At 34.1% G+C, this 25,220-nt stretch overlaps 1 protein-coding gene across 4 annotated transcripts; it reads right to left on the reverse strand.

Moving 5' to 3' along the window:
• Positions 1 to 2,407: 2,407 nt before the first annotated feature.
• On the reverse strand, positions 2,408 to 9,277 carry LOC131049119 (receptor-like protein 12). Of its 4 annotated transcripts, none has more exons than XM_059218011.1 (9): positions 6,116 to 9,277; positions 5,809 to 5,998; positions 5,146 to 5,242; positions 4,867 to 5,031; positions 4,313 to 4,447; positions 4,008 to 4,162; positions 3,011 to 3,904; positions 2,826 to 2,897; positions 2,408 to 2,687 (listed from the first exon to the last, which is right to left on the reverse strand). In XM_059218011.1, the coding sequence occupies exon 1, from the start codon at positions 9,118 to 9,120 to the stop codon at positions 6,181 to 6,183; it is 2,940 nt and encodes a 979-aa protein (XP_059073994.1). In that variant the 5' UTR covers positions 9,121 to 9,277; the 3' UTR covers positions 2,408 to 2,687; positions 2,826 to 2,897; positions 3,011 to 3,904; positions 4,008 to 4,162; positions 4,313 to 4,447; positions 4,867 to 5,031; positions 5,146 to 5,242; positions 5,809 to 5,998; positions 6,116 to 6,180. The 4 variants fall into 4 exon arrangements, with proteins under 4 accessions (XP_059073994.1, XP_059073995.1, XP_059073992.1 ...); XM_059218012.1 differs by having other exon boundaries at positions 2,408 to 2,692; XM_059218009.1 differs by having other exon boundaries at positions 2,790 to 2,897.
• Between the last annotated feature and the right edge of the window lie 15,943 nt (positions 9,278 to 25,220).

Below are 25,220 nucleotides of genomic sequence, written 5' to 3' on the forward strand. Positions count from 1 at the left end.
ATAGCCCTAGTGGCAGTCTGGGTCGTAAAGCTCATAGACAAGCTCTATAAAACTCCAACCAACCTACGGGTGTGCAATAAAGGATTCAAATATAAAGTATTGACTAAGTTAACTTTTAGAAAAAAATTACTCTTTTATCTTTAAGAAAAATTTAAAATAGATTGAGCACACACACACCCAACTAAACAACACTTAAATACTTCACATCGGGTTCACCAAAATATGGAGGGGGAAATTTGACACCCTCTAGTTGATGAAATTTCATAGAAGTAAATAATCCTACTCCACCTCACTAAACCAACGCACTAGTGAGCCAAGAGATATAGACTACTTAACTAGCCAAACATAAGACAAAATATTACTGGTTAGAAGGTCTATCAGATGTTATAGGATAGGTCACAAAGACTCTTTGGTGATCTCTGCATAGTCTCTGCTTGAGGACATGCATGCAGGTCAAAGATGACAACACAATGCACTAATGTCTCATACAGACATAACACAAAGACACACATGGAAGGTACAAATAAACACACCAGTATTACAAACATACTTTTGAGCTAAATAGAAGAATAACATAGAGTAAAAACGAATATAATACTAAATATAAACTAGGAGAAAAGATGTCTCACAACCAGTCCAAGATAGAAGCCTCCTACTAGCTCTTAAGCTCACTCTGAAAACCTTCACACACAACAAAGAGAAAATGTTGGGGCTGTGTATAGAGGTCTACCATAGCCAGACCCCCGGTTTGGTGTTTCCACCTCCATGGACAACCAAGATAGATAGATTGATAAATGATAAAATAAATTATGAAAGAAAGACAATGAAAGATATGCTATGGAGACACAATGCAACAATGGAAATAGAGAGCAAAAAAATCCCCTTTAGCACCAAGAGAACAAGAGCATGCCAGTGGGAAGGTGAGTATTGAGAACTCCTTCGATATACAATTGCAAAGATGATGGCAATTTCAATGACATGCAACAATGGTGGAATGCAAGAAGAATGATCAAGAAGTTGCAAAAAATCTCAAAGTGTTCAAGAGAGAGTTGAATATGTTGTTAGAGAGACAAAATGAAGCTCTCAAGGGAAGATAAACAACCTGGGCTTGAATCCAACATTGGTGGGCGTGCACAGAGGCGTTACAAACCCTACCAATCGTAGGCGTAACACTAAAACAACCACTTTTAGTTTGCAAAATCATGGGACACTAGCATGGTGTATGGACATCTCCACGACACGCTAGTGTCCCCAAGTCAACAATCAATGAAGTTGGGAAAGAGCCAAGATGGAGGCTAACTAGGCAAACCAAGCAAACGAAAAGGATAAAAGGTGAATATGTCCTCCAAATGGCATAAAGCGAAGGCATTTTCGTATAGTGAAATTGCACGGGGTGCAATTTACGACGTTACAATAATGTTGTTGGCCTCAAAACAAAAATATAAATAACTAATGGATTTTTATGTTATTTTTAAAAATATATATAAAAATCATAATACTATTATGGTCTACAACCTAGAGAGTGAATTTATGAAAAGCTAAATTTTGGCTAATCATTTGATCCCCTAACTTCAATTAAAATATTGTAATAAAATTCACATCTATTTTGAAGGTATAGGAAAATATTCAAATATAAGGGTTTTATCCTCAAGTTTACCCAATTCTGGCTCTAATACCACTTAATAGGTCAACTATACTTAAAGAGATGTTCATGAGTCAAGATGTCCTAAAATCCAATTTATGTAGAAATATAGTAAATCATTGAGGTAGTGTAACATTGTAAAATACTCATTATGTAAGAATATACTCCATGCTATATCTTCAAGAGATCCTAATCATATTTTATACTATTCACATCCTTACCATGATTTATTCACCTTTTTTAATGTAAAACTCCTTAGATAATAACATAATGAAAAATTAAACCACTAAATCCATTTAAACTTTCTAATTACCTTATATAATTAATGATCCAATATAACTAAATTAACATGTGTATTACATATTTGATCTCCAACAATCTATAATATCATATCCATGTAATAAAATCATAATATCTTTTATCTTTTTCTCCCTATAGCTACTAAGGAACCCATAATCCGAGCAATAAAGATATATTGACTAGGCCAAGTTCTAAAAGATTTCTAGCAGAGTTAAGGATAACTGCTTGTCTTCAATCTTCTTCCATGACTGTCAAGCCAGTCTAATCAATTGAATTGACCTAGATGAACAATAATCTTTTTCTTTATTCTCTCGTTCAAACTTTTAACTTCTAAAAGAAAACTATTCAAAACAAAACCAAAAAATTTAAAATATCTTAGTGGTAACTCGAAACCAAAAAAAATCAGTTTAAAAATACTTTAATGCTCTGTATTTTTCTTTGTACATGTAAACACGAGTCAATATATATCTTAAACAAAACAGAATATCTGTTTCTTAATTATTTGAGAAAAAACTTGAGAAATAGACATAAAAAATATTCGATCCGTCTTTGCTCTGTATTTTGTTAAACAAATTCATGGAAAATTTGAGAATGGCGGATCAAAAGTACATGACATTGATGAAAAAGCTTGAAATGATGTAATAAATGAAGTCTGAAAGGTAATGAAGCCCCCGAACCACAGTTTTATGTTCTCCTCTGGCTGTACTTTGTAGGCACAATCAAGCATGTTAGGAACTGTTGTAACCTGCACTGGACCAAACGTTCCAAAATTCAGGTGGCCAGATAGAAAAGCTGTGCCATTTAAATTAATATGAAGTATGACAACTAAAAGGCCAGGTGGGCTTACTGCTGTGAAGTGTGAAGGAGCAAAGCATTTCCATACCACTAATAACTGCATGAGAAGTTAGCAGGTACAAGATTTTGCACCATTCCTTTCTTGTCTCTAACAATGTATCTGTTGATTTTAAAAACTTTAATTAGAACTGCAAAACTCTAATAGAGTTAAAGCATTACAAATTTGACCTTGTCCAAGAAAACAAACATGGAGACAAAACTTAAAAGCCTTACCAGAGTTGGGAAGCATCTTTCTGTTCCACTTCTTGGCCAATCCTGTGAAGATAGCTGCATAAGGGAATTATCACCTAGATGACCACAAGCATAATAAAGTGGATGACCGGACACAACCCCTCGGCCATGATTATATTCTTGTTAGGATGAACAGGGCATCCAGGGACCAGGACCTTCCAAGAGGCAGAGTTCCTGCGCATACCGGTCTTCAGAACATTGCTTATTTTCATGTCCAACGACACCAGCATTGCAAGGGTTGCTCTTTTGCTCAGCTCCAAATCCATCTTCCCTTGAACCTACTGTACCATTATGCATTTCATCTTCTTGCATCTCAGAATACTTATCATTAGAGACGAGTGAGCACTATATTTTGATGGAATCAAAACTAACATTGTTTAATGACAATCTGGAAACATATGCTTCATAGAATTTTTGATGGATTTTAAACCCTTATCACCTGAATTCTGAATTGGTACTCTGAGAGAACTGATCCGTGTCTCTTCCTTTCATATGCTCTGTTCAGTTCAGTAGCTTACGTAAGTCATCCCAGACAATGGAGCCATTATCCCCAAGTTCATCCTCCCTCTTGTTCTGAACAATCTTCCCATCAGCACTACTTTCTACTGTTAATTTTGTATCTCCCGCCAAGCAAGAAATTAAAATTTTACTCAGACTAGCACTCCCAAATCCTGAAACAGAAGATATGCCCATTGTGTCTGCATCTTGAGCCTTGATATTTAAAGTGGAAGTATTCTTATATTAACATCAATTCTGAAAAAGCCAATGAGCTTGTGCTTTCCCAACAAAGATTGTTTTCTGATCCCCGCGGTGTTGAGTCTGGAACATCCAAACACTGTCCACTGCCGTGCTTCCCCCAATTATACAGCCAAAAAACTGAATAATATTTTCCAATTTCAAGATTAATAACAGTTTGCTTCAATGAAAATCTGAAATCCCATGCTCCATAAAAATGTTGTGCAATATAAATATTTATCACCTGCATTGTAAATTGGCGTTGTGAATGAATTGTTCCTGTCTTGTGCTCTGTGCAGTTCACTAGCCCAGGTAAGTCATTCAAGGCAATGGGGCCAATATCCACCAGTTCATCCTTCCTCCTGTTCTGAACAATCTTTCTATCAGCAGTAATTTCTGCTGTTAATTGTGTATTGCCAACCAAGAAATAATTAACATCTTATTAGGGATTAACACTTTCAAATGCTGAAATAGTATATATGCCTATTGTTTATGCGTATTCAGGCTTGATAGTAGAAGTGAAAGCATTCTTATTAGCACATTTCTTACCATTCAAATCAATTCTGAAAATGCCATGAATTTTGTGCTTTCCCCACAAAGATTGCTTTCTAATCCACACAATGTTAAGTCTGCAACATCAGACGCTGAGGACTACCATGCCTCTCCCAAGTATTCAGCAAAGACCTGTTTGATTTTTCAGCAATTCTTTCCTTAGGAGATTGTACAATATTTGCCAATTTTCAAACTCCATGAAAGTTTGTTACGCCACATAGAATTGTCTCAAGTGTATATAAGAAAAATACATATCAAATACAGAATACTCGCAACAAAAGTCAAGCTACGATTTGAAGATACTGCGATTGTCCGTGAAAAAAATAACCACAGAGCATGATATTTGCAAACAAAGTTCCTTATACTTCTAAACTGTGTTTGACCTTAAACCCTGTATTAGTATATTTTCCACTTTCAAGAAAAATAGAAAACTATTCCAAAAAAACAACCCCATTTGATTTCTTAACAATCTGAAACATTGATTGAGTGTCTAGAATCTAAAACAGGGAATAATGTAAGGCCAAAGCGAGCAAGTGGAAAGGATAGCATACTTTTTCTCAAACTCATGGCCGAAATCATTGTTTGGACAAAATAGATCGATTCCCTTCAGAAGCTTTGAACTAAATGATCAATTATATGCCTTGACCATCCATAGAAAGCCCTTGTAAAGCAACTCCTCCTCTTCCCCCCATCAGTTTTAACCTTTAAGTGCTCAGCTGTCATAAAACAAATAATATTCATAGATACTTCTTGTTAATCAGCATCACAATAAAAAGGAAAGCTCAAACAAGCTCTGCTTTAAAGACTATTATTCAATGTAAGGTGAGTACCAGCTATTTTTGGAAGAGCAGGTATGGGAATAGAGATTGTCCCAAACTCCAATAAAAATCTGCTCTAATTGAGAAGTTTGAATAAAAAACCTGTACACTGAAAGCATATCAAGGTTCATCACTCAGGAATAATCATCCAAGACCATAGTGACCAAAGCATATGAGAAATTTATCTAGAACAGAATAAAACTACAATTGAATAATTTGTCCTTCCACTCAACTCATTGACCTGCAAAGACTGACACTATCCTAGTTTAAAAATAAGCCGATTTTTATAACAAAGATATCATTATCTTAGGGTTTCGGGGCCCCTTCAAAATCTGTTTTTGTCTTAATTCAAAATAATAAAGATATCACAGATTTAAAAATAGATATAATTATGAAAAATTGAATGTTACTATATATTACGTACATGCTAAAATATAAATCTCCAAAAACATAATTTACTGACTTAGCAGAATAAATCGGAACTATTAATAATGTTTATCAAATGTTGGAATTTTCACGATATGCTTATGTTGAGTTTTAGTTTGCTAAAAATTTAGAAATCAACATGTCAATTCCTGGAATCAATATGATAATGGAGAAATACAATGAAAAATCAGAATTGTAATAACATGTTGATTGAATAAAAATTTCTTTTCTGACTAGTTGAGTTTGTACCTATGTAACTCCGAAAGCCCCAACATGACAGTCAGAGAACAAATGACAGAAAAATATAGATGAATTTGTTGTACTTCTCTATTCTCAAAAAGAGGAAACTACATTTATTTAGGGCCAAAACGTGCTTCACTTGGGAATGTTAGTTCTTGATCTAAATATCCAACAGGATATTCTTCGCTTCAATTAAAACCTGGGCAGAAGATGCATAAAAAATTAGCTTTATCAGATTTGTACAAACTAGTTTTAAGTTGTTCTACAAAATCATTAACAATATAAAGAAAATTTATGAATTAAATAGTAAACTTACTCTTTCTTTATTGGTGGTTAAACAATCAGCATCAGGTGTACAGGAGATGAAGATCACAAAATGTCTTATTTTGTACAATACAATTTTTCTTTGAATGTTTGAGAAAGGGAGTCAATAATTTTATCCATAATTCTGAAACATTTTACACTCCAAGATTTGCTGAAACATAACACCCAAATCAGAGTTGAAAATCCAAATGTATAGCCCATTCCCATTCCCACATCCCACCATATATCTTCCTCCAATACTTCTTTATTTTTTTCATCATCACTGGAAGAAGCAATATGATTTTCTGAACATGACACATTGATTTGTAGGCCACATAGATCTAAATTGTTGGAAAATGATGAAGAATCAAATGTCATCATTTGTCCTCCTTGCGGTATCACTCCTGATAGATTATTATGAGACACATCAAAGTAGCTCAAATATGTAAGATATTGCAGCTCAGCAGGAAACACCCCAGACAATTCATTTTTGGAAAGATCAAGTGATTCTAGTTGTACCATACTTCCCAAAGATTTTGGAATCTCGCCGCTGAATTGATTTCTTGAAACATTTAGAATTATCAATCCTTTGAGGGATTCAATATCCCAAGGTATTTTACCTGATAAATTGTTGTATGATAGATCAAGACATTTTACTAATCTCAAAGTTCTCGCATACTCCATATCTTGTGCTTTGTTCTTAATGATTATGCTATCTATATAAATCCTACCAACATTTGTAGTATTTAATTCAATAGTTTCTGTATTTTTTGTCTGATTTGCCATTGCACTCGACTTCATAAAACCACTTGGAATAATGCCTGAAAATTTGTTGCTTGACATATCCAATATCTGAAGATTTTGCAAACTGGATAGTTCTGATGGTATTTGCCCAACAAATATATTCGACTTTAATACTAGGATGCGAAGCCTTTTCAATTTTTCAATCCAAGTAGAAATGCCCCCATGAATATTGTTATTCCTCAGATCTAAGATTTCCAAAGAACTACAATTTCCAAGAGATGATGGTATATTCCCTCTTAGCCCATTGAGACCAAGTTTCAATGTTTCTAGATAAGTCATATTCCCAAATATACTAGGAATTGTGCCCTTGAGATCATTATTTTCTAGATTTAACATGGACAAGCTAGAGCATTGATCTAAACTTGAGGGAATCCTACCTTTAAGCCTATTATTTGACAAGTCTAAAATTTGCAAATTTCTTGACTCACAAATAGAATGTGGAATGACACCACTCAAATTGTTTTTCGACAATGATAGAAATGAAAGACCTTGTCCATATTTACCAATTCTCGATGGAATGGGTCCATCAAATAGATTCTCTGAAAGATCTAAGAAGTTCACATTTTGTAGAGGGAGGGGAATATTTCCTTGTAACTGATTATTATGCAGATCAATAGTTGAGATTTGACGATAATTATTTTCAAAACCAGGCAGCTTCAAGGGTAAATTACCTACAAATTGGTTACAAGAGAGGTTGAGATAATTAAGGGGCATAGAATCCCATATCCAATTAGGAATATTTCCATTGAGAGAGTTTTGAGACAAATCTAGTGAGCGTAAGAAGTATTGGGTTGAAATGAAAGCTGGAAAACCCCCTTGTATATTACAAGATCCCAAATCTAAGTATTGAAGTTGAAAATTGGGAATATAAGTGTCATTGGCTTTTATAGTCAACATATTCCTTGAAAGATATAATTCTTGAATATTGGGTATTTTATCAAAAAAAGAAAACGTGTAATCTCCCCTTAGTTTGTTGTTGCTAAGATCAAGTTGTGTGAGTTTGGTGAGGTTACCTAAGGAGGTTGGAATTATACCATTCAAAGAGTTATTACCCAAGTCAAGATATGTGAGCTTTGACAACTTGCCCAAAGATGTTGGAATGATGCCACTCAAAGAGTTAGAACGCAAGACAAGATATGCGAGCTTTGATAGCTTGCCCAAAGATGTTGGAATGGTGCCACTCAAAGAGTTAGAACTCAAGGCAAGATAGGTGAGCTCTGACAGCTTACCCAAAGATGTTGGGATGGTGCCACTCAAAGAGTTTGAACTCAAGGCAAGATATGTGAGCTTTGACAACTTACCCAAGAAGCTTGGGATTGTACCATTCAAAGAGTTTTGACTCAAATCAAGATATGCAAGATTTGACAGCTTACCCAAAGATGTAGGGATGGTACCACTAAAAGAGTTTTCAATTAGGATAAGATGTGTAAGTTTGGAGAGGTTACCCAAGAAGGTTGGGATTGTACCACTCAAAGAGTAATACCTGAGCTCAAAATATGTGAGATTTGACAGCTCACCCAAAGACGTTGGAATTGTGCCATTCAAATTGTCTCCAGTTAGGACAAGATGTGTGAGCTTGGAGAGGTTGCCCAAAAATGCTGGAAATGTACCATTCAAAGAGCTAGAACTCAAACCAACAAATGTGAGCTTTGATAGCTTATTCAAAGATGTTGGAATTATGTCACTCAAAGAGTTCCAACAAAGATCAAGATATGTGAGCTCTGACAGATTACCTAAAGATATTGGAATTGTACCATTCAAAAAATTAAAATACAAATCGAAATATGTTAAGCTCGACATATAACCAATCTCTTTTGGAATCTGGCCAATAAAGTTAGAGTCGTACAGGCTTAAATACCTCAAATTGTTGAGTTTGTGAAACTGTGAAGGGATGGCAAGAGGAGGGTCGACGACATTCGTAGTGAAGTTGAAGCGCTCCAGATGCCGCAATTGGAATAGTCCTCCACGAAGTTCCGTCCATGAGATGAAGGGCCAAAATTTAGTACGATCCCAGGAGGCATTAAGGGATTGAGGACTGAGATCTAAGGAAATGACGTGGGCAGTGATTAGGTGGCAGGTGATTCCTTCCCATGAGCAGCAGTTAGATCCCTTCCAGGATTGCAGTGTGTTAAAAGAGGAAGTGAAGTTGAGGCCCTGTTTGAAATCTAAGAGGGAATTCCTCTCATCCGCATGACATGCGGAGGAGAAGGGCATGATCAGCACTTCTCTATTCCTCCAAACAACTTGCTCCGTCTCTCTCTTGTAAAAATAATGGAAAATAAAGCTGATTTATAATTGTATTTCTCCTATCACTCGAAACAAATTCTACGTTTATTCTACGGGAGAAAGTGGGAGGAAATCTCCTCCATTCAATTTTCCACACTCGTTTTGTATGTAGAGTGGGTCGTTGAGAATTGAATGCATTTGTAGCAATTCCCATACTTGTTCAAAGTTTTTAAGATAACCCACGTTTTCTTTTAACCAAATCCACACAAACTTTTTCAACGACTTGTTGGCATAAAATATTCGTCGATCATTTAATGGGGAGGAAATGCCGTGTTTATTATGAGCGAGTGTTTGTAATCAATTCAAACCACTATAAATTTCTGATAGAAAGAATAGCCTAGTTGTAATAAATTTAAAATTATTTGCTTTTAAAAAGATTTGAGAAAATTAAATGTATTTTAGTTGACATATATTGTGAAAGTTATAAATAAGATTACGGAATTATACTATTTTAATAAAAACAGATGTGTTCGTTGTGATTTTAGTCTAAATATTTTATATAATTTTTTTAGATAATAAATATTTATAGTATAGAAGTTTGAAGAGGCTTCATAAAGATAACAATAGCATCTTTGTTAAAATGTTTGAATTTCTTCCATCTAATGTTACAAGTGTTACATAATTATGTAGCTTACCTCACTTTAGAAATATTTGAGAAAATCCATTTAAATTTAGAATTGTGTCAAATCATATGACTAAATTTAGGGATTGGAATTTTTAAAAATGGAAGTACTTAATTGATTTTTACTCTCAATAGATAGGTGTCTATTGCTCATACCGTAAGTATTAAATTTAAAGAAAAATTGCTTAAATTTAAATATATAAAAAACATAACGAAATATTAACTAAGACAATTTTAGAATTTGTCTAAAATTGAATCTACATTATTGAAACGACTAAAGATCGAATTTGCACTCATGAAAATGAACTCTGAGTGCATAAAATGGTCTTTGAATCATAGAAATTAAGCATTGATCTAAAAATAAATAAATATGTAGATGAAGTGTGGATTAAAGTTTAATTGTCTTGTGAAATGACTCAAGGGTGATGTCCTCATAAACTTGTCTTGAACACACATTTTAAATGCTTTGACACGAAAATAAATGAACAATGACTAATTAGAAGATGATTGGCTTGGGATTAGGGAGAAACTTAAATTTTTAAAACAAGGGAGTCCAAGACATACTAGGTAATTTATATTCTTATAGATTCAAACTAATAATGTCCACTAATACAATGAAGCTGTGTCTAAAGAAGGCTATAACACCCCCTTGTTCTCAAATGTTTATAAAAAAATTCAAGTCTTGATCACTATAATATGTCATGGATTGTAATAAAGTTTATTTACATATCCATCTATATGGTTTACATTGTATTACTTTTTCAAATATGTTATATTGATTTGTTCCGTTTCATAATGTCTTATTACGTTTGTTGTTAAACTTAAATTATTTTTAAAATTTCTTTTTAAAAAATAAAAAAATGCTCTATTCCAATATTTATTTATTATTAATATATACATTAAAAAATCATTTTAATTTGTTGGCTGATATAAGAAACAATCTTAATTTATTCTTAGTGCAAATTTTCTAGCCAAATCGGAGAAGGCAGGTCTTTGAGGTCATCGGTGGGAAAAGAGAGTAATAAAGAAAATGACTGTTCTGGCACGCAAAAGAAAGCAAAGAAAATGGGAGGAAAGTTTAGCGTATATGTATGATGACCAACTTACACCACAAACATAACTTTACTCAGTCAACTGCATTGGCTTTTCTCGCACGCCAAAGAAAAGTGTGGAAATTTCGATGCACGACAATGAATAGTATCACGTCACGAGAAGGTAGGTAATGACTATTCTCCCACACAAAACAAAAGTGTGGAAAATGAAAGGAAAGTAGGTAGGTAATGTGGGCGTACATGCAGGGTAATGAAAATGCAAGTGGGAATGACGAAAATTAGGGTAATCACATCTTCGTCGTTCGCTTCATTTGTCAAATTTAATTGGAATTCATCTCTTTTATAAGATAAAATTGTATTGCAAACAAAAATTAAAGAAAGTTGTGGAAAATAGAAGGAAAGCTTGCACGGAGAAAATTGTAAAGTAATCTTACTTTTTACTCTTTGCAAATGATAGCTCAGTTTCATTTATATTTAACAACTATTATTTTTATTTTCTGTTTTTTTTTTAAAATTAAAAGGAGATTTTAATTATAATAATAATGTATTTGTTTATTTTTAAATCCACATTTAATAGATAAAATGTTATCCTTTCATAGAATTTCTAGGTATACACAACTGAACTCCTCTAAACAACATCTCAACTCGAAAGAAATAGTCCAACCACTTACTTCTATCCAGCATAACTGGTTCCTTACATGCTTTCCAAGGTTCTACAAAATCCGGGTCATCCTCATACAAGTTCTTCAATTCCTCAAAACCTAATACCTCCACTCTCATCTCTATCAGCAAGTTCCTCCTTCTGCTCAATGCATCAAAAACTTTATTTGACTTTCCACTTCTATGCTTCAATACAAAGGTATAACTCTGCAAGAACTATACCCATAAACTAATCATTGTCATCACATTTTTGTTTTTGTTTGAAAATGTTAGGATATAAATGTGTGTAATGTATTTTGAAGAAAATTACAAATGCATTCATGTTAAGTTAATAGATCATGTAAATTTTGTAAACGAGCAAAAAGCATTCAAGGACGTACAAGGAATATACTTACAATATAATAAAATATCAAAAAACTAAGAGTACATATTTGAGAAAAAATTTCAAATTTTAGCAACCTTTAGAAATGGATCTAATTAGTGTTGGGCCACATTCATGAAGAATTAATATACCTTGATAGACCATTATTAATCACAAAAGAAGAAGAAGAAAAAGGGTAGCAAATTTATTAGGTTAGTTTGTTAGGTCATTATGATATGAGAGAACATGTGGATGAGATTGTGGATTATAAAAGAATAAGATTGTGGAATGTGAAGATCATTTGTATGCGAATGTTGTATCATGCAATGATCTGTAGATGTTTGTAAGACATTCTTGGAGGGAAGGAGATGCCGGTAGAAGTGTTCAAGGTTTACGAACTGGTACAAAGCAGAGCCATAACTGGAACTCTTTTTACGTAGCAAATGCATTTTGTGAGTTCATCTTTATTGTTTTACTTCAGCAGAAGCTTGCAGTTAGTGAGACTCTTGAGTGATGAGCAGTGTGCCTTCCTACATGTGCAGGGCCCCTCTCTATGTAATATCTTTTATATGGCTAGTGAATTGATATTGTGGGTCACAAATCCCACTGTGGTTTTTCATTTTTGAGGTTTTCCATGTATAACTCTGTGTGTTATGGTGTTCATTCATGTGGATGGTTTATTTTCTTCAAGTTATATGTTTATTCATTTACCGGTTTTATGTGTATGTTATAAAAGCATAAAATCTTATCTTACCGACAAAACACTGATCCACCCCCCCTCTCAATGTTCTTGGATCGCAACATTCTCAAGTCTCTCTCCCCCTCTCTCAATTGTCTCTCTCCCATCTCTCTCTCTCTCTCTCTCTCTCTCTCTCTCTCTCTCTCTCTCTCTCTCTCTCTCTCTCTCCCATTCTCTCCCTCTCTCCCTCCCCCATCTTCTATATTCCTTCTCTCTTTCTCCCTCTAATTCTTTCCCTCCCCCTCTCTCTCTCATACTATCTCCCTCTCTTTCCATCTTTCCCTCTCCCCCTCCCCCGTCATCTCTCTTCCCTCTCCCTCTCTCCCTTCCATTATTTCCATCCCCCACTCTCTCTCTCTCTCTCTCTCTCTCTCTCTCTCTCAAGTATCTCTCCCTCTCACCCTCTATTTCTCTCTCAAGTCTCTCTTCCTCTCTTTCCCTCTCTCCCTCCCCCATCCCCTCTCTCCATTCCAAGCCTAACCTAAGAGAGAGAGAGAGAGAGACCTAAGAGATAAAGAGAGAGATCTAAGAAAGACATAAAGAGAATAAGTGAGAGGGAGGAAGGTATGGGAAATGGGTAAGGGACTAGAGAGAGGGCCCAAGTGAGAGAGAGGGAGGGAGGAAGGGATGGGTTGAGAGAGAGAGGTTTATGGAAAGAGAGGAAGAGACCAAAGATAGAGATAGAGAGAGCCCATGTGGGAGAGAGGGAGGCAGGAAGGGAAGGGTGGAGAGAGACAGAGAGAGTCAAAGTGAGAGAGAGGGAGAAAGGGAGGGGTTGAGGGGGGAGGGAGGAAGATAGGGTTATCTCTCTCTCAAGTCTCTCCCTCTCTTTTTCTCAACCCCTACCTTCTCCCCTCTCTCTCTCTCCCCCTCTCTCACTTAGGTTCTCTCTCTGGGCTCTCTTCCTAGTTATATCCCTCTCTTTCCATAAACCCCTATGTCTCTCTTACTTGAGCACTCTCTTTGGTCTCTCCCCCTCTTTTCATCAACGCCCCCTCTCCTTTCTTTCTATAAACCACTCCCTTCCTCCCTCCATCTCTCTCCCTCTCTGGTCTCTCTCTCTCCCTAATATTTGCTTTTCTTTCCATCAACCATAAAGAGGGAGAGAGATAGAGCTAAAGAGAGGGAGAGAGGGAGATAGAGGTAAAGAGAGGGAGGGAGAGAGAGGGAGGGAGAAAGAGAGAGGGTGGAAGGTAGGGTTTGAGGAAGAGAATAGAGGGAGAGAAATCCCAAGTGCAAGAGAGAGAGAGGGGGGATGCAAAGAAAGAGAGGGAGAGACCAGAGAGAGAATGATGATTACTATATTATACCACCTAATATCATGCTATGTGGCACAATACTAGGTCCCAAAAGGTGCATAACAAAACTGCTAGTAAGTGCATAAAGAATGCTTTATGATATCATTTAAGCTTCCAAAATAAGACGACAACATTGTAATCTAATTTTCACATACACTGGCCTACATTATGATATGAAGAAAAATGAAAAAGCTATCCACTCCAAGAAAATATTTTTTCCAAAAGAGCAGAATTTTGTGGTAATTCAATCAAAATTCAAGTTGAGGTACAATAAAGATACCAGCCAAAAGCAATTTTGTCTAAATCTCATCTATTGACTATAATGAAGTGTGATGAATTTCAATTACATATATTAAAAAAATACATTTTCAAAATTACAATGATACCTTTTCAAATCCCATTGCAACAAGATTTTGAATGGCTTCAACATGATTTTGCACATTAACTTGCATAAATGATTTAAAGTATTGAGTTTTTCTTCGAAGTGTTGACATGATTAATATTGTACCACATAGCACTATATATCTTCACAACAATTGGTATCAAAGCTTTGTTTTTAGTGTAGAAGCTATAATTATCAAGAAACAAATAATGACATGAAATATAGTTACCAAATTTGAGGTGAAAAAATTTGATGGTTCTAATTTTTCTCTTTGGAAGCTAAAAATTCAAGATTTGTTAGTGAAGGATGGATGTGCCCTAGCTTTTAAAGGGATAGCGTCAAAACTTGCAGCCATGATCCCAATAGATTTGACTGAAAATGATACAATGACTAGAGAAACAATCTAATTATTTCTAGTAGATGTAGTTTTGTCAATGTTGTAGAGGAGAAAATTACATATTACTTGTGGAATAAGCTCGCAAAGCTATATGAGTCGAAGTCATTAGCAAGTAAAATTCAATTATGAATGTAGTTGTATAATTTGAGGATGCATTATGGCTTTGGGAGTGTGGGTTTTTTCCTGAAAGAGTTTTCCCACGTATATGTTATGTTATGTGTTTATTATGTTTTGAATATCTGTTAATGTTTAATTAGATGTGCATCTGAATCTGTAATTGTTAAAGAGTTTAGAATTTATTTTTTGCATTCACTCTCCTCATAGTTCAGTGTATTGGAAGTTGTATTCCACTACCAGGTTTCCTTTCAGTTGGTATTAGAGCTCGATCACCTTTGATCTCAATTGTGGGGATTGTTTTTTTTTGTTGTATTGATCTAGTTTCAATTAGAGTTTTGCAGGAGAGATTTTCTTGATATCCTATTGCACAAAAAGATGGCGAGAACATCTGGTAGGATTGAGATGGAGAATTATTATTTTGGTGAAGCATTGGTTGCAACTTTGGCAACACAGACATCTAAAGATGTGTGGTTAATAGACTTCAGGGCATCTTTTCACATGACATCACATAGAGATTGGCTCTCGAAGTATGAAGAATTTGATGGTGGAAAGGTGTATCTCAGTGATGATTCTCATCTAGAAATAGCTGGTCATGGAAGAGTCCGAATTAAATTCCCTGATGACAGAGTGAAGGGAATTGATGATGTGTTGCATATCCCCGGTTTGCCACAAAACCTCCTTTCAATGAGTAAATTGAATGATGTGGTTGTGCAATTTGTCTTTTTGAGTGGAGGATGTAAGATGAATAGAGGAGATATGGTTTTGGCCAAAGGAGTTCAGATAGGAACCTTGTTCAAGCCAGATTCATGCAGTGTTCAGTGCAATAGTTCTTCTGACAAGTCGAAGAAGAGAAAATCTTCAGATTCTTCATCCTCACTGTCGGATAAAGAAGTGAAGAAATTTGTTGCATCTACTTTTGATGGTCGCTCTTTCTGGGTACCTAAGGGGTCCTCATTCTTTGGAACTGAAGCTTTTGGTAGCGAAGACAATGTTATGGCACTAGAGACTCGATAATATTGGTGAGAAGGGTCTCCTAAACTTAAAATCTAAGAGTCTTGTAGAAGGCCTTGAAGATTGCAATCTCGAATTTGACTTTCGTGAACATTGTATCTTTGGTAAACAAAACCATGTGCAATTTTATAAAAGTTCTCATAAGTCTTATGGGGTGTTGGACTACATCCATGCAGATGTGTTTAGTCTTGTAAATGTTTCTTCGTTATCAAAATCTATATATTTTGTATCCTTCATAGATGATTATAGTAGGACACTTGTTTATTTCCTCACGCATAATGTTGAAGTATTTAGTCGATTTAAGGAGTTTAAATCCTTGGTTGAAAATCAGACTAATAGGAAGATTAAATGTTTGAGAAATGACAATGGTGGTGAGTTTTGTTCTACAGAAACTGCATTGCTTTGACATGTGGCCCATTAGTGTTCCTTTTTATAGTAGCCTCATGATCTTAACTTGATGGGGGCATAATTTTCTACTTGGTGCTCGAAATCTAAAACTTCTTACGCTGTCAGAAATATCCTCGAGGGGCTCTTATTTCAATCCCTTAAATCCAATGCCTTTAGCTATTCCATTTAAGGGACTGGCCATAGTTTTGACCCTATATTTTGCTCCAAATGCCTTTGAAAATGAAAAATATCAAAAATGGATTTTTGACCTCTTTTTCATTTCTAATCATTCCATTGCCTTTGCATGGCTCCATATCTCCTTTGGACAAATTTGAACATATTTCTATCAATTCCTTGAGCATAAACCTACGAAAGTATAGATTTATCTACATAATCTATGTATTTCCCTTTCTATAAAATTTAATAAAAATATAACCAACAATCTTCACCAATCTATATCCAAACAACAACAATTAATTATACTTAAAAAACACAAATATTTGACTAGATACTAATGAACTTGCACAATTTAAATATATAATAATTTATATGAAGTTAGATCTTATCTCTATAATAATGATAAAACTACACCAAATTATACAAAATAAAATAGACAACTTGCACAAATGACTCAAACATCCCCACAACTCTTATACTGATATGATTTTGATTTCCATAGCAAATGGGAATGTTATGATAGTCATTACAAAAACAACAAACAATAATTAAAAATCTACAAGAAATAAAGTATTCACTAAAATATTAAATGAGCTTTCATACAACTATAAATGAGCTTTCAATTTCCATTGTTGCCAGAGAGAGAGAAAGTTGTTTGAAGGAAGTGCGGAGAAGTGTGAGCAATCTAGCAATGAAGATGGTGATGATGATGCCTTGCTCCTCTGCATGTCATGGCCATTCATGTCGTGGGGAATTGTTCCAACTATGACATCTGGAGCGCTTGGACTTCACTGAGAGTGCCTTCTTACCTTCTCTTGTCATCCCTTCACACTTTCACAAGCTCAAAAAATTGAGGTATTTGAGCTTGTACTTCTCTAATTTTAGTGGCCAGATCCCGAGAGAGATTGGTAAATTGTCCAGGTTAACATATCTTCATTTGGGATCTAAGTCTTTGAGCAAAACTATTTCAAAGAGTAACCCACAAATGCTTACAAATCTTGATTTGAGTTATAATTCTTTGAGTGGAATCATTCTAGTATCTTTGGGTAATCTGTGACAACTCACATGACTTGACTTGAGGATAAACTCTTTGAGTGGCACCATCCCAACATCTTCAGATGAGCTGTCAAAACTCACATATCTATACCTATATCAGAACTCTTTGAATGGTAACATCCCAACATCTTTAGGTAAGTTGTCAAATCTCAAAGAGCTTGGCTTGAGTTCTAACTCTTTGAATGACACCATCCCAACATTTTTGGGAAACTTGTCAAAGCTCACATATCTTTATCTACAAGAAAACTCCTTGAGTGGCACCATGCCAACATCTTTGGGTGAGCTGTCTAAGCTCAGATATCTTTACCTGAGTGCTAACTCATTCAGTGACATTATTCCAACATCTTTATTAACCTATTAGAGCTCACATATCTTGAACTGAGTTACAACTCTTTGAATGGTACAATCCCCATTTTTTTGTGTAGCCTCGCCAAACTTGCATATCTTGATCTTAGCAACAACCAATTGTACGACACTTACATAATTTCTTTTCTAGATATGTTGACTATAAATGTCGATGCGACTTATATTTCTAATTTTCAACTTGAAGCCTTAGAATTGGGATCTTGTAATATAGAACGAGATTTTGTAGCTTTCATTTCAACTCAGTACTCTGTAGGCTCATTAGATTTGTCTCAAAACTCTTTAAGTGGAGATATTCTTGATTGGCTATGGGATTCTATACATCTTTCTTATCTCATCCTCTCTTGTAACCAGTTCGTAGGTAATTCACCCTTCAAGCTGCTTGGATTTGAGCACAATTTTGAGCAAACTTCAAATATTGATTTACATATAATAAATTACAAGGAAATATTCCCCTTCCTCTACAAAATATAGCATTGTTGGATTTTTCAGATAATTTGTTTGACGGACCCATTCCAACAGAATTTGGCAAACATGGACAAGGTCTTAGTTTTCTATCTCTAGCCGGAAACAATTTGAGTGGTGTCAATCCAAATTCCATCTGTGAGCCAGTTAGTTTGCATGTTTTAGACTTGCCAAATAATAAACTTAGTGGTAGGATTCCTTCAAGTTTAGAACAATGCTCCAAGTTGTCGGTGTTAAAGCTGGAAAAAAATGATCTCAAGGGTACAATTCCAAATATGTTTGGAAACATGATTTCTTTACATACATTGAAATTAGGTTTTAATGGGCTGAAAGGGGACATGCTATCATCCCTTGCAAGTTGTGGCTCTTTCGAAATCTTGGATTTGAGGAATAATAATATTTATGGGAGCATTTCTATTTGAATTGAAAGATTGAAAAGTCTCTGCATCTTAATGCTAAAATCTAACAAATTTGTAGGCAAGATACCCTCAGAATCCTCAAACTTGCAAAATCTTCAGATCATGGATTTGTCAAGCAACAAATTTTCAGGCATCATCCCTCATGATTTTATGAAATTGAGTGAAATGGCAAATCAAACAGAAAACACAAAAATTCTTGAATACCATGCTGCTTCCATAGGTGTGACTTATACAGATCAAATGATAATTAAGAGCAAAGGACAAGATCTGGAGTATGCAAACATTTTGAGATTTGTAAAATGTCATGATTTATCAAACAACAATTTATCTGATAAAATACCTTGGGATATTGAATCTCTCAAAAGTGATAATTTTCAATGTTTCAAAAAATCATTTTAGATATTGAATCTCTCAAAGGTTATAATTTTCAATGTTTCAAAAAATCATTTTAGTAGGAAGATTCCAAATTCATTGGGAAGCAAACTACAGTCACTTGATTTGTCAAAAAAAGAATTATCAAGAATATTTTCTGCTGAGCTGCAACAACTCACATCTTTGAGTTACTTTGATGTGTCTCATAATAATCTATGAGAAATGATACCACAGGGAGGACAATTGATGGCATTTGATTCCTCATCATTTTCCAACAATTTAGGTCTTTGTTGCCTGCAAATCAGGATTTCATGCTCGGGAAGTCATCCTGCTCCTCCTAGTGATGAAGAAGAAAAACAAGCAGTGGAGGAATATATATGGTGGGAAGTGGGAATGGGAATGGGCAATGCAGTTGGATTTTCTGTTCTGATTTGGGTGTTGTGTTACTCCAAATCTTCGAGCACAAAGTGCTTCAGTGTTATGGATGGCGTGATTGATTCTCTTTTTCAAAGACTTTAAGAAAAATTGTATTGGAAGAGGTAAAGATATTGATTCTTGAATAGCTTAAAACCAGTTTGTAAAAAATCTGATTAAGTTAATCTTTATTTGTCTTCTACCCAGGTTTCAATAGCTAGATTGGCAATATCATGTTTAATATTGCAGCATCAGTCATTCAAGTTTAATATTATGCTTGTATGACTCGAGTTTGTCTAACTCTACACTCTACAACCGGAGGAGAAAGTGATGATAAACTGGTCGAGGGGCTTCACTTCCACAATTTTCAAGCTTTTCATTTCCGTTACTACTTAAAGAGAAAAATTTCCTATCTTTTCTTTTCCAAGATAAATAATAATGGGAAATTCCTCTACTACTTGAAGTGAGCATAATAGCAATAGAGTCAGACTCATTGGGACTCTTTCATCTGTATCAGCTAAATGCCCTATTTTTTTTTGTTTTTTTTAATTGTAAATTCAGTGGATATGATGTAAAGATGTCACCACTTTAATTAGGTGAGCTGCTAGCATGGCAGCAATATACTCCACAACTGCTATTAATTTCAAGTAATGGTTGAACAAGAGATGGAATATTTTAAATATAGGGGATTAAGGTATTTTAGATTCAAAATTCTTGGCCTTGGATTACCATTGAGGTGTTTTAATTTTTTAAATTTCTTATTGCGAATAGATTTCTCTGAAAAGTTAAAAGTTCCAATGAGAATATGAAGGAAAAATATTATTTTAATGTTATTTTAGGTTAGTTAAAATAAATTAATATAGAATAATTAATATTAGTTGGGAATGAATAATCAAAATGATATTTGTAAAATTAAATGTAACAAAGAATAAAATATTTAGTTGTGGGATTTGTGATGATGAAATAGTTTTGGTGTTGCATAGATTTTGGGCACCTTGGTGTTATAAAAGGGATGCTTTTTGTTTGGTGGATGTATCACATTGAGAATAGATGTCAAAATGTCTACTGATCAAATGTGCGCCATGTAGGATTGATCTTTCCCTCCATTGTATTGACTTTATACATGTTACAGATTTGGAATTTTTTAATTTACCTTGTTCAGTCTAGATTGTAGAAATTGATTTCACCCCTTATCTTTTACATCTACATGTGCATAAGGACAAACAAAAGTTTAGAAATGTCTATGAGAGATCATTGGATCACAAGTTTCATGTTCTTCTTGTTAGACCCAATTGATTAGATTGGCTTGAGAATCATGGAAGAAGATTGCATACAAGAAGCTTAAGAATTTTGGTGTCCTTGATGAATTTGATGCATATATAGGTTCATAAATAAGTGCTCCACATTTAATGATTTCGAGAATGATTATCCTTGTAGCACTTTGGATTTTGAAAGATACTTAAATGTGAATTTATACACATTGGATGTCTTTTGCTTTTAATCTTAGGACATATCAATATATTGTGTAAATGCACCATCTATTGTCAATTAGAATTGCATCATGTTAAAACCTATTGTTTAGCATTATATGAAAACATGGGAATGATCTTAAGGTGTGGGACCTTGTAGATGATATCAAACCTTTGGAGAAGGCTAGCTTTGTGTCTAAAATAGACATATTAGTATTGCTCCAACCCTTCTATTGATTCATTTTGTCCTTGATGACAAATCCGTAAAGCCATGTGTATTTAAATTCATAAGGTTGTTGTGGCAAATTTGACTTCGGGTTGACACTTAACTATTGACTTTGGTAATATGTACTCAATACCTAACTCACGAGAGTTAGTGATGGATGTAAGAGAAAAATAAATTATGACAAAGGATGTTGTTTGATTTGTTTGTTTATTTCACATTTTTGTGAAACCCTTTCACGGGCAACTCAGCGAGGACTCAGAGGGCAAATATTTGTTACAGTAGTTTAAGCTTTGATAGGGTGCTTAACCGCGACAGTTTTCGGTAACTATTGGTAAATCTTTGTGATTTGTCATTGCAAATAGGTATGTTTCTAAACAACCACTTTAATGATCAAAATTCAAGTTTATGATCTTTGAATCTTTAGAGGTGTTTGCAATTTTATGATTTGCTTAAAGTTTTTTCTGGTTAAGACTTCTGTTAAAATCAAAAGTTAACAATAAACCTAATATGGGTACTTTCAATTTATGATTTGTTTATGACAGTTGACAGTTTTGAATATCTCCTTGACTATTAAGGAGGAAAGTTTATCTACAAGAAGAAACAGATTTTTCATGGCAGTTTGTTGAAGATAAACAAAGTTGTAAAATGAAATTTGTTTTAAACCCTAACGGGTATACCAGGAAGTTATTGAAAACAGTTTTTTGGTTGTGACTGCACATACATCTATAGATGCATAGTGTGTATAAATGGATATGAAATGGCATTGTGAGATGGGATTTTTGGAAGAAAAGATTATGTTGTGAAATAAAATTGAATATCTTATAGACTGTAATAAAAATTTGTGATTGTATAGTCTGCAAGATTGCAAATATACTATCATAGACCTTGTTGATTTTCATTGGAAGGTTAGGAGTTGGACTCCTTGCAGCAGGGTTGCTAAACTGGATGCAATCTTGGATTTTTGGATTGGTTAATACAATAACAGAGTGGTTTTCTCCCTGTGACAAGACCTGGTTGGATCTTGAGGGTTTCCACTAGCACAAAATCGTGTTGAGTTTATTACTTTTGTGTTAATGCTTTGATATTTATCTCGGTCCTATTTCTGTTTCAGTTTTCTTATCTTGGCAAATCACTCTCAAACATATTGCTACATTTGTACAATTCTGCTCTTTGTTTCTATTTTTGTAAAGCTTACTCCAATCTTAAAAATCATATTTATTTGGTGTATTTCAAAGTTCAAAGTACTTTGATTCACCCCCTCCCCCTCTCAAAGTACATCTGCTTTCAACACCTTCATCTTCCATTGAGTGGTTCAACAATTTTAATATTTTTTGAATGCCTTTGAATGCAACTCAAACACTTTTCACCACTATAGAGTGTTTGACATACCACTCAATCAAATGAGTGTTTGTCATTTAATTTCACCTATTAGCCAAAGATGACTCCTTGATAGATCTGACCTCCAAAGTATGTGCACCCTAAAACCCTAACCATTTCAACTATTTGATTGAAATTAGTATTCAGGTATGTTTTCCTTTTAATAATTTTTTTTTAGATCAAGCTATTGAAAGTTAAAAAACAAGATCTTTATGCATATAAATTATATCTCTTTTAAATCTTTTTGATGTGTTGTGCGCACAAGTCACAATTTGGGCATAATTTTCATGTTTTAAAATTAGGTATTTCATGGATTTTTTGTGTGACCATTTTAGTACAAAGAATTTTGGAGAGAATATTGGAATGAGATTGCCACTAGCTATGTTCATGAGACATTGCACCAAAAGGCATTAAAATCTACATATTGATTATTCCATCCTCAACTAAGCTACTTGCAATAGACTATTTTATGTAACCTTCTATTTGTCTCCTCCTCCTCTTTGCATCTCTTTTTTTTTTTCTTCCCCAGTTAAGTGTAGATCATTTAAATATGGATCCATATAAGATTTCTTTTTGGCTTTTATTAATTTTGATATTTTGAAGTGAAAAGGTTATAATATATTCATTATTTTTTAATTTTCTAAATCTGTTTGTGACACATTGTTACATTACAAACATTAATCAAACAAATGAATTCTTTTTTTAACGCAAAGCCTCATCATGTATCAATTTCTAAATCTATTAGAAGTAGAAATCTTGCTAAAGATATTGAAATCTTATCTTTCTTCTATATTGTTCTTAATATTCTTTAGTAATGCATCCATCTACATCTCTGCCTTTATTATTTTGATAGATATAAATATTTATAGAGTTTAATTACTACAACCTGTGAAGAAATATGAAGTGCAATGCATAGAGTTTGTGAAGAAGAAAGAACACGGTCAAACATCTATTATTCACTATATGTAAAGATAGCTTCAGTAGCCATTTCATTTACAAGAAATAATTGTAATAAAGAAGAAGTGAATAAATTTAAGAATGTTGTAGAGGTTAAAATTTCATATTTTAGCATTTTCACTTTTATTTTGAAAAATAAATTTTTATAATTATTAAATCATTATTTACAGTTTTGATATTGCTCTTTTTAAACAACTAATCATAGAAATCAAATGTTTTAAAGAGTAATTTGTAAAGTGGTTTTCATCATCATATGCTTATCTTTTTCGAAATTAAATCATTAGCTATGCAAGAACAACATTTATTCAAAAGCAAACAACACTCTTCTATTATAGTAACTACAATACTTATCATCATACACAAATTGAACCTTTTTTAAAATTATATTATTAAAAGGAAATACTGTACGTTAGGTACGTATACATGAAAAATTAAATTGGTCTGCTTGTTAATTAACTTTTGAGCTCGCCAGAAAAATAGTGTGAGCCTTACAGGTATCCAGATTGTACTTTTCTCTCCATTCAAAGAAAAAGCATGGAACAGATCATATTAGAAAATCAGGCATTGAACAATATGAGCTGTGATCAAAACATCCACACCATAACAATCTTCTAATTCTCATTGCCTTTATGAAAAGGAAAAACACAGAACAACAAGGTACATTATAAGTACTTTGTAGGATGAAATTCCAAGCCTGAAACAAAATATAATAATAAAAATTATGTTTACTAGGTATTTATACAAGATTCTGTATCAACATTCAACAAAGTGATTTTTTCGAACATGTATTAAGATTGCGATTCAACGTTTAATCTTTTAGTTCAAGTCAAAACTACTTATACAAGACTTTTGCATGCATCAGAAATTCAGATCAAACTCAAAGATCTATCATTAAAAAACTAGAGACAAAATTTTAAAAGAATAACTAAAGATACAACCATCCCATCTGCGTTCTTAGAAATATAAAAAATGGTGATAATAATGAACAGACCAAACAAAATATATTAAAAAACCAGGCATCGTACATTATAGGTTGGATCTGGAACAAAACATATGATAAAATGCGTGGAAGCATAAGCACTGGAGTGATACATATAATCTATATATAATAATAATAATAAAGATCTAGTCCCTTTATTATGCCATAGTTATTTTTTAGAGCAGTACTCAGGGCCCTTTCCGCAGTAGCCATACTTACTACAGCAAGGATAATCCCTTTTGGTCTGAGCATTGGTCGCGCAAACAATTTTGTAATTCCCGGGCGGACCACAGCAGGGACCTGTTTCGCAGGGTCCAGTTCCTGCTTCCACACTCGCACTCATCATCATCACCACCATCACCACCACCACCACCACCACCACTCTCTTCATCTTCTCCATTCTTGGGTCTTTCTCAACTTGCTGATATTTATAGATTTGAATACCAAGCTTTTCATTCACTGAGATTTTTTAACCATTCAAACAGCTAATAAAAATCTTACGCCTCATTTTTATTAGCTAACAACTGATAAGGAGTCGTGCATAGCCACACACATCCTGCTTGGTCACTTTCATTACATAGGTAAAAGAGAGTCGTGGAGACAACCTTTTGTGCACATTGAACAATGTCACTATTTAGGTAAAGGAAGTTGTGGAGACGACTTTTTTTTTATATTGTTCTTGGTCATTATCTACATAAAAAAGTTAAAAAAGTTGTGGAGACCACCTT

Source organism: Cryptomeria japonica, chromosome 3, assembly GCF_030272615.1.
Source record: "Cryptomeria japonica chromosome 3, Sugi_1.0, whole genome shotgun sequence".
Taxonomy (NCBI): Eukaryota; Viridiplantae; Streptophyta; class Pinopsida; order Cupressales; family Cupressaceae; genus Cryptomeria; species Cryptomeria japonica.

Coding starts and splice junctions, on each gene's coding strand:
- LOC131049119 (XM_059218011.1), bottom strand. CDS start 9,120: ATGCCCTTCTCCTCCGCATGTCATGCGGATGAGAGGAATTCCCTCTTA.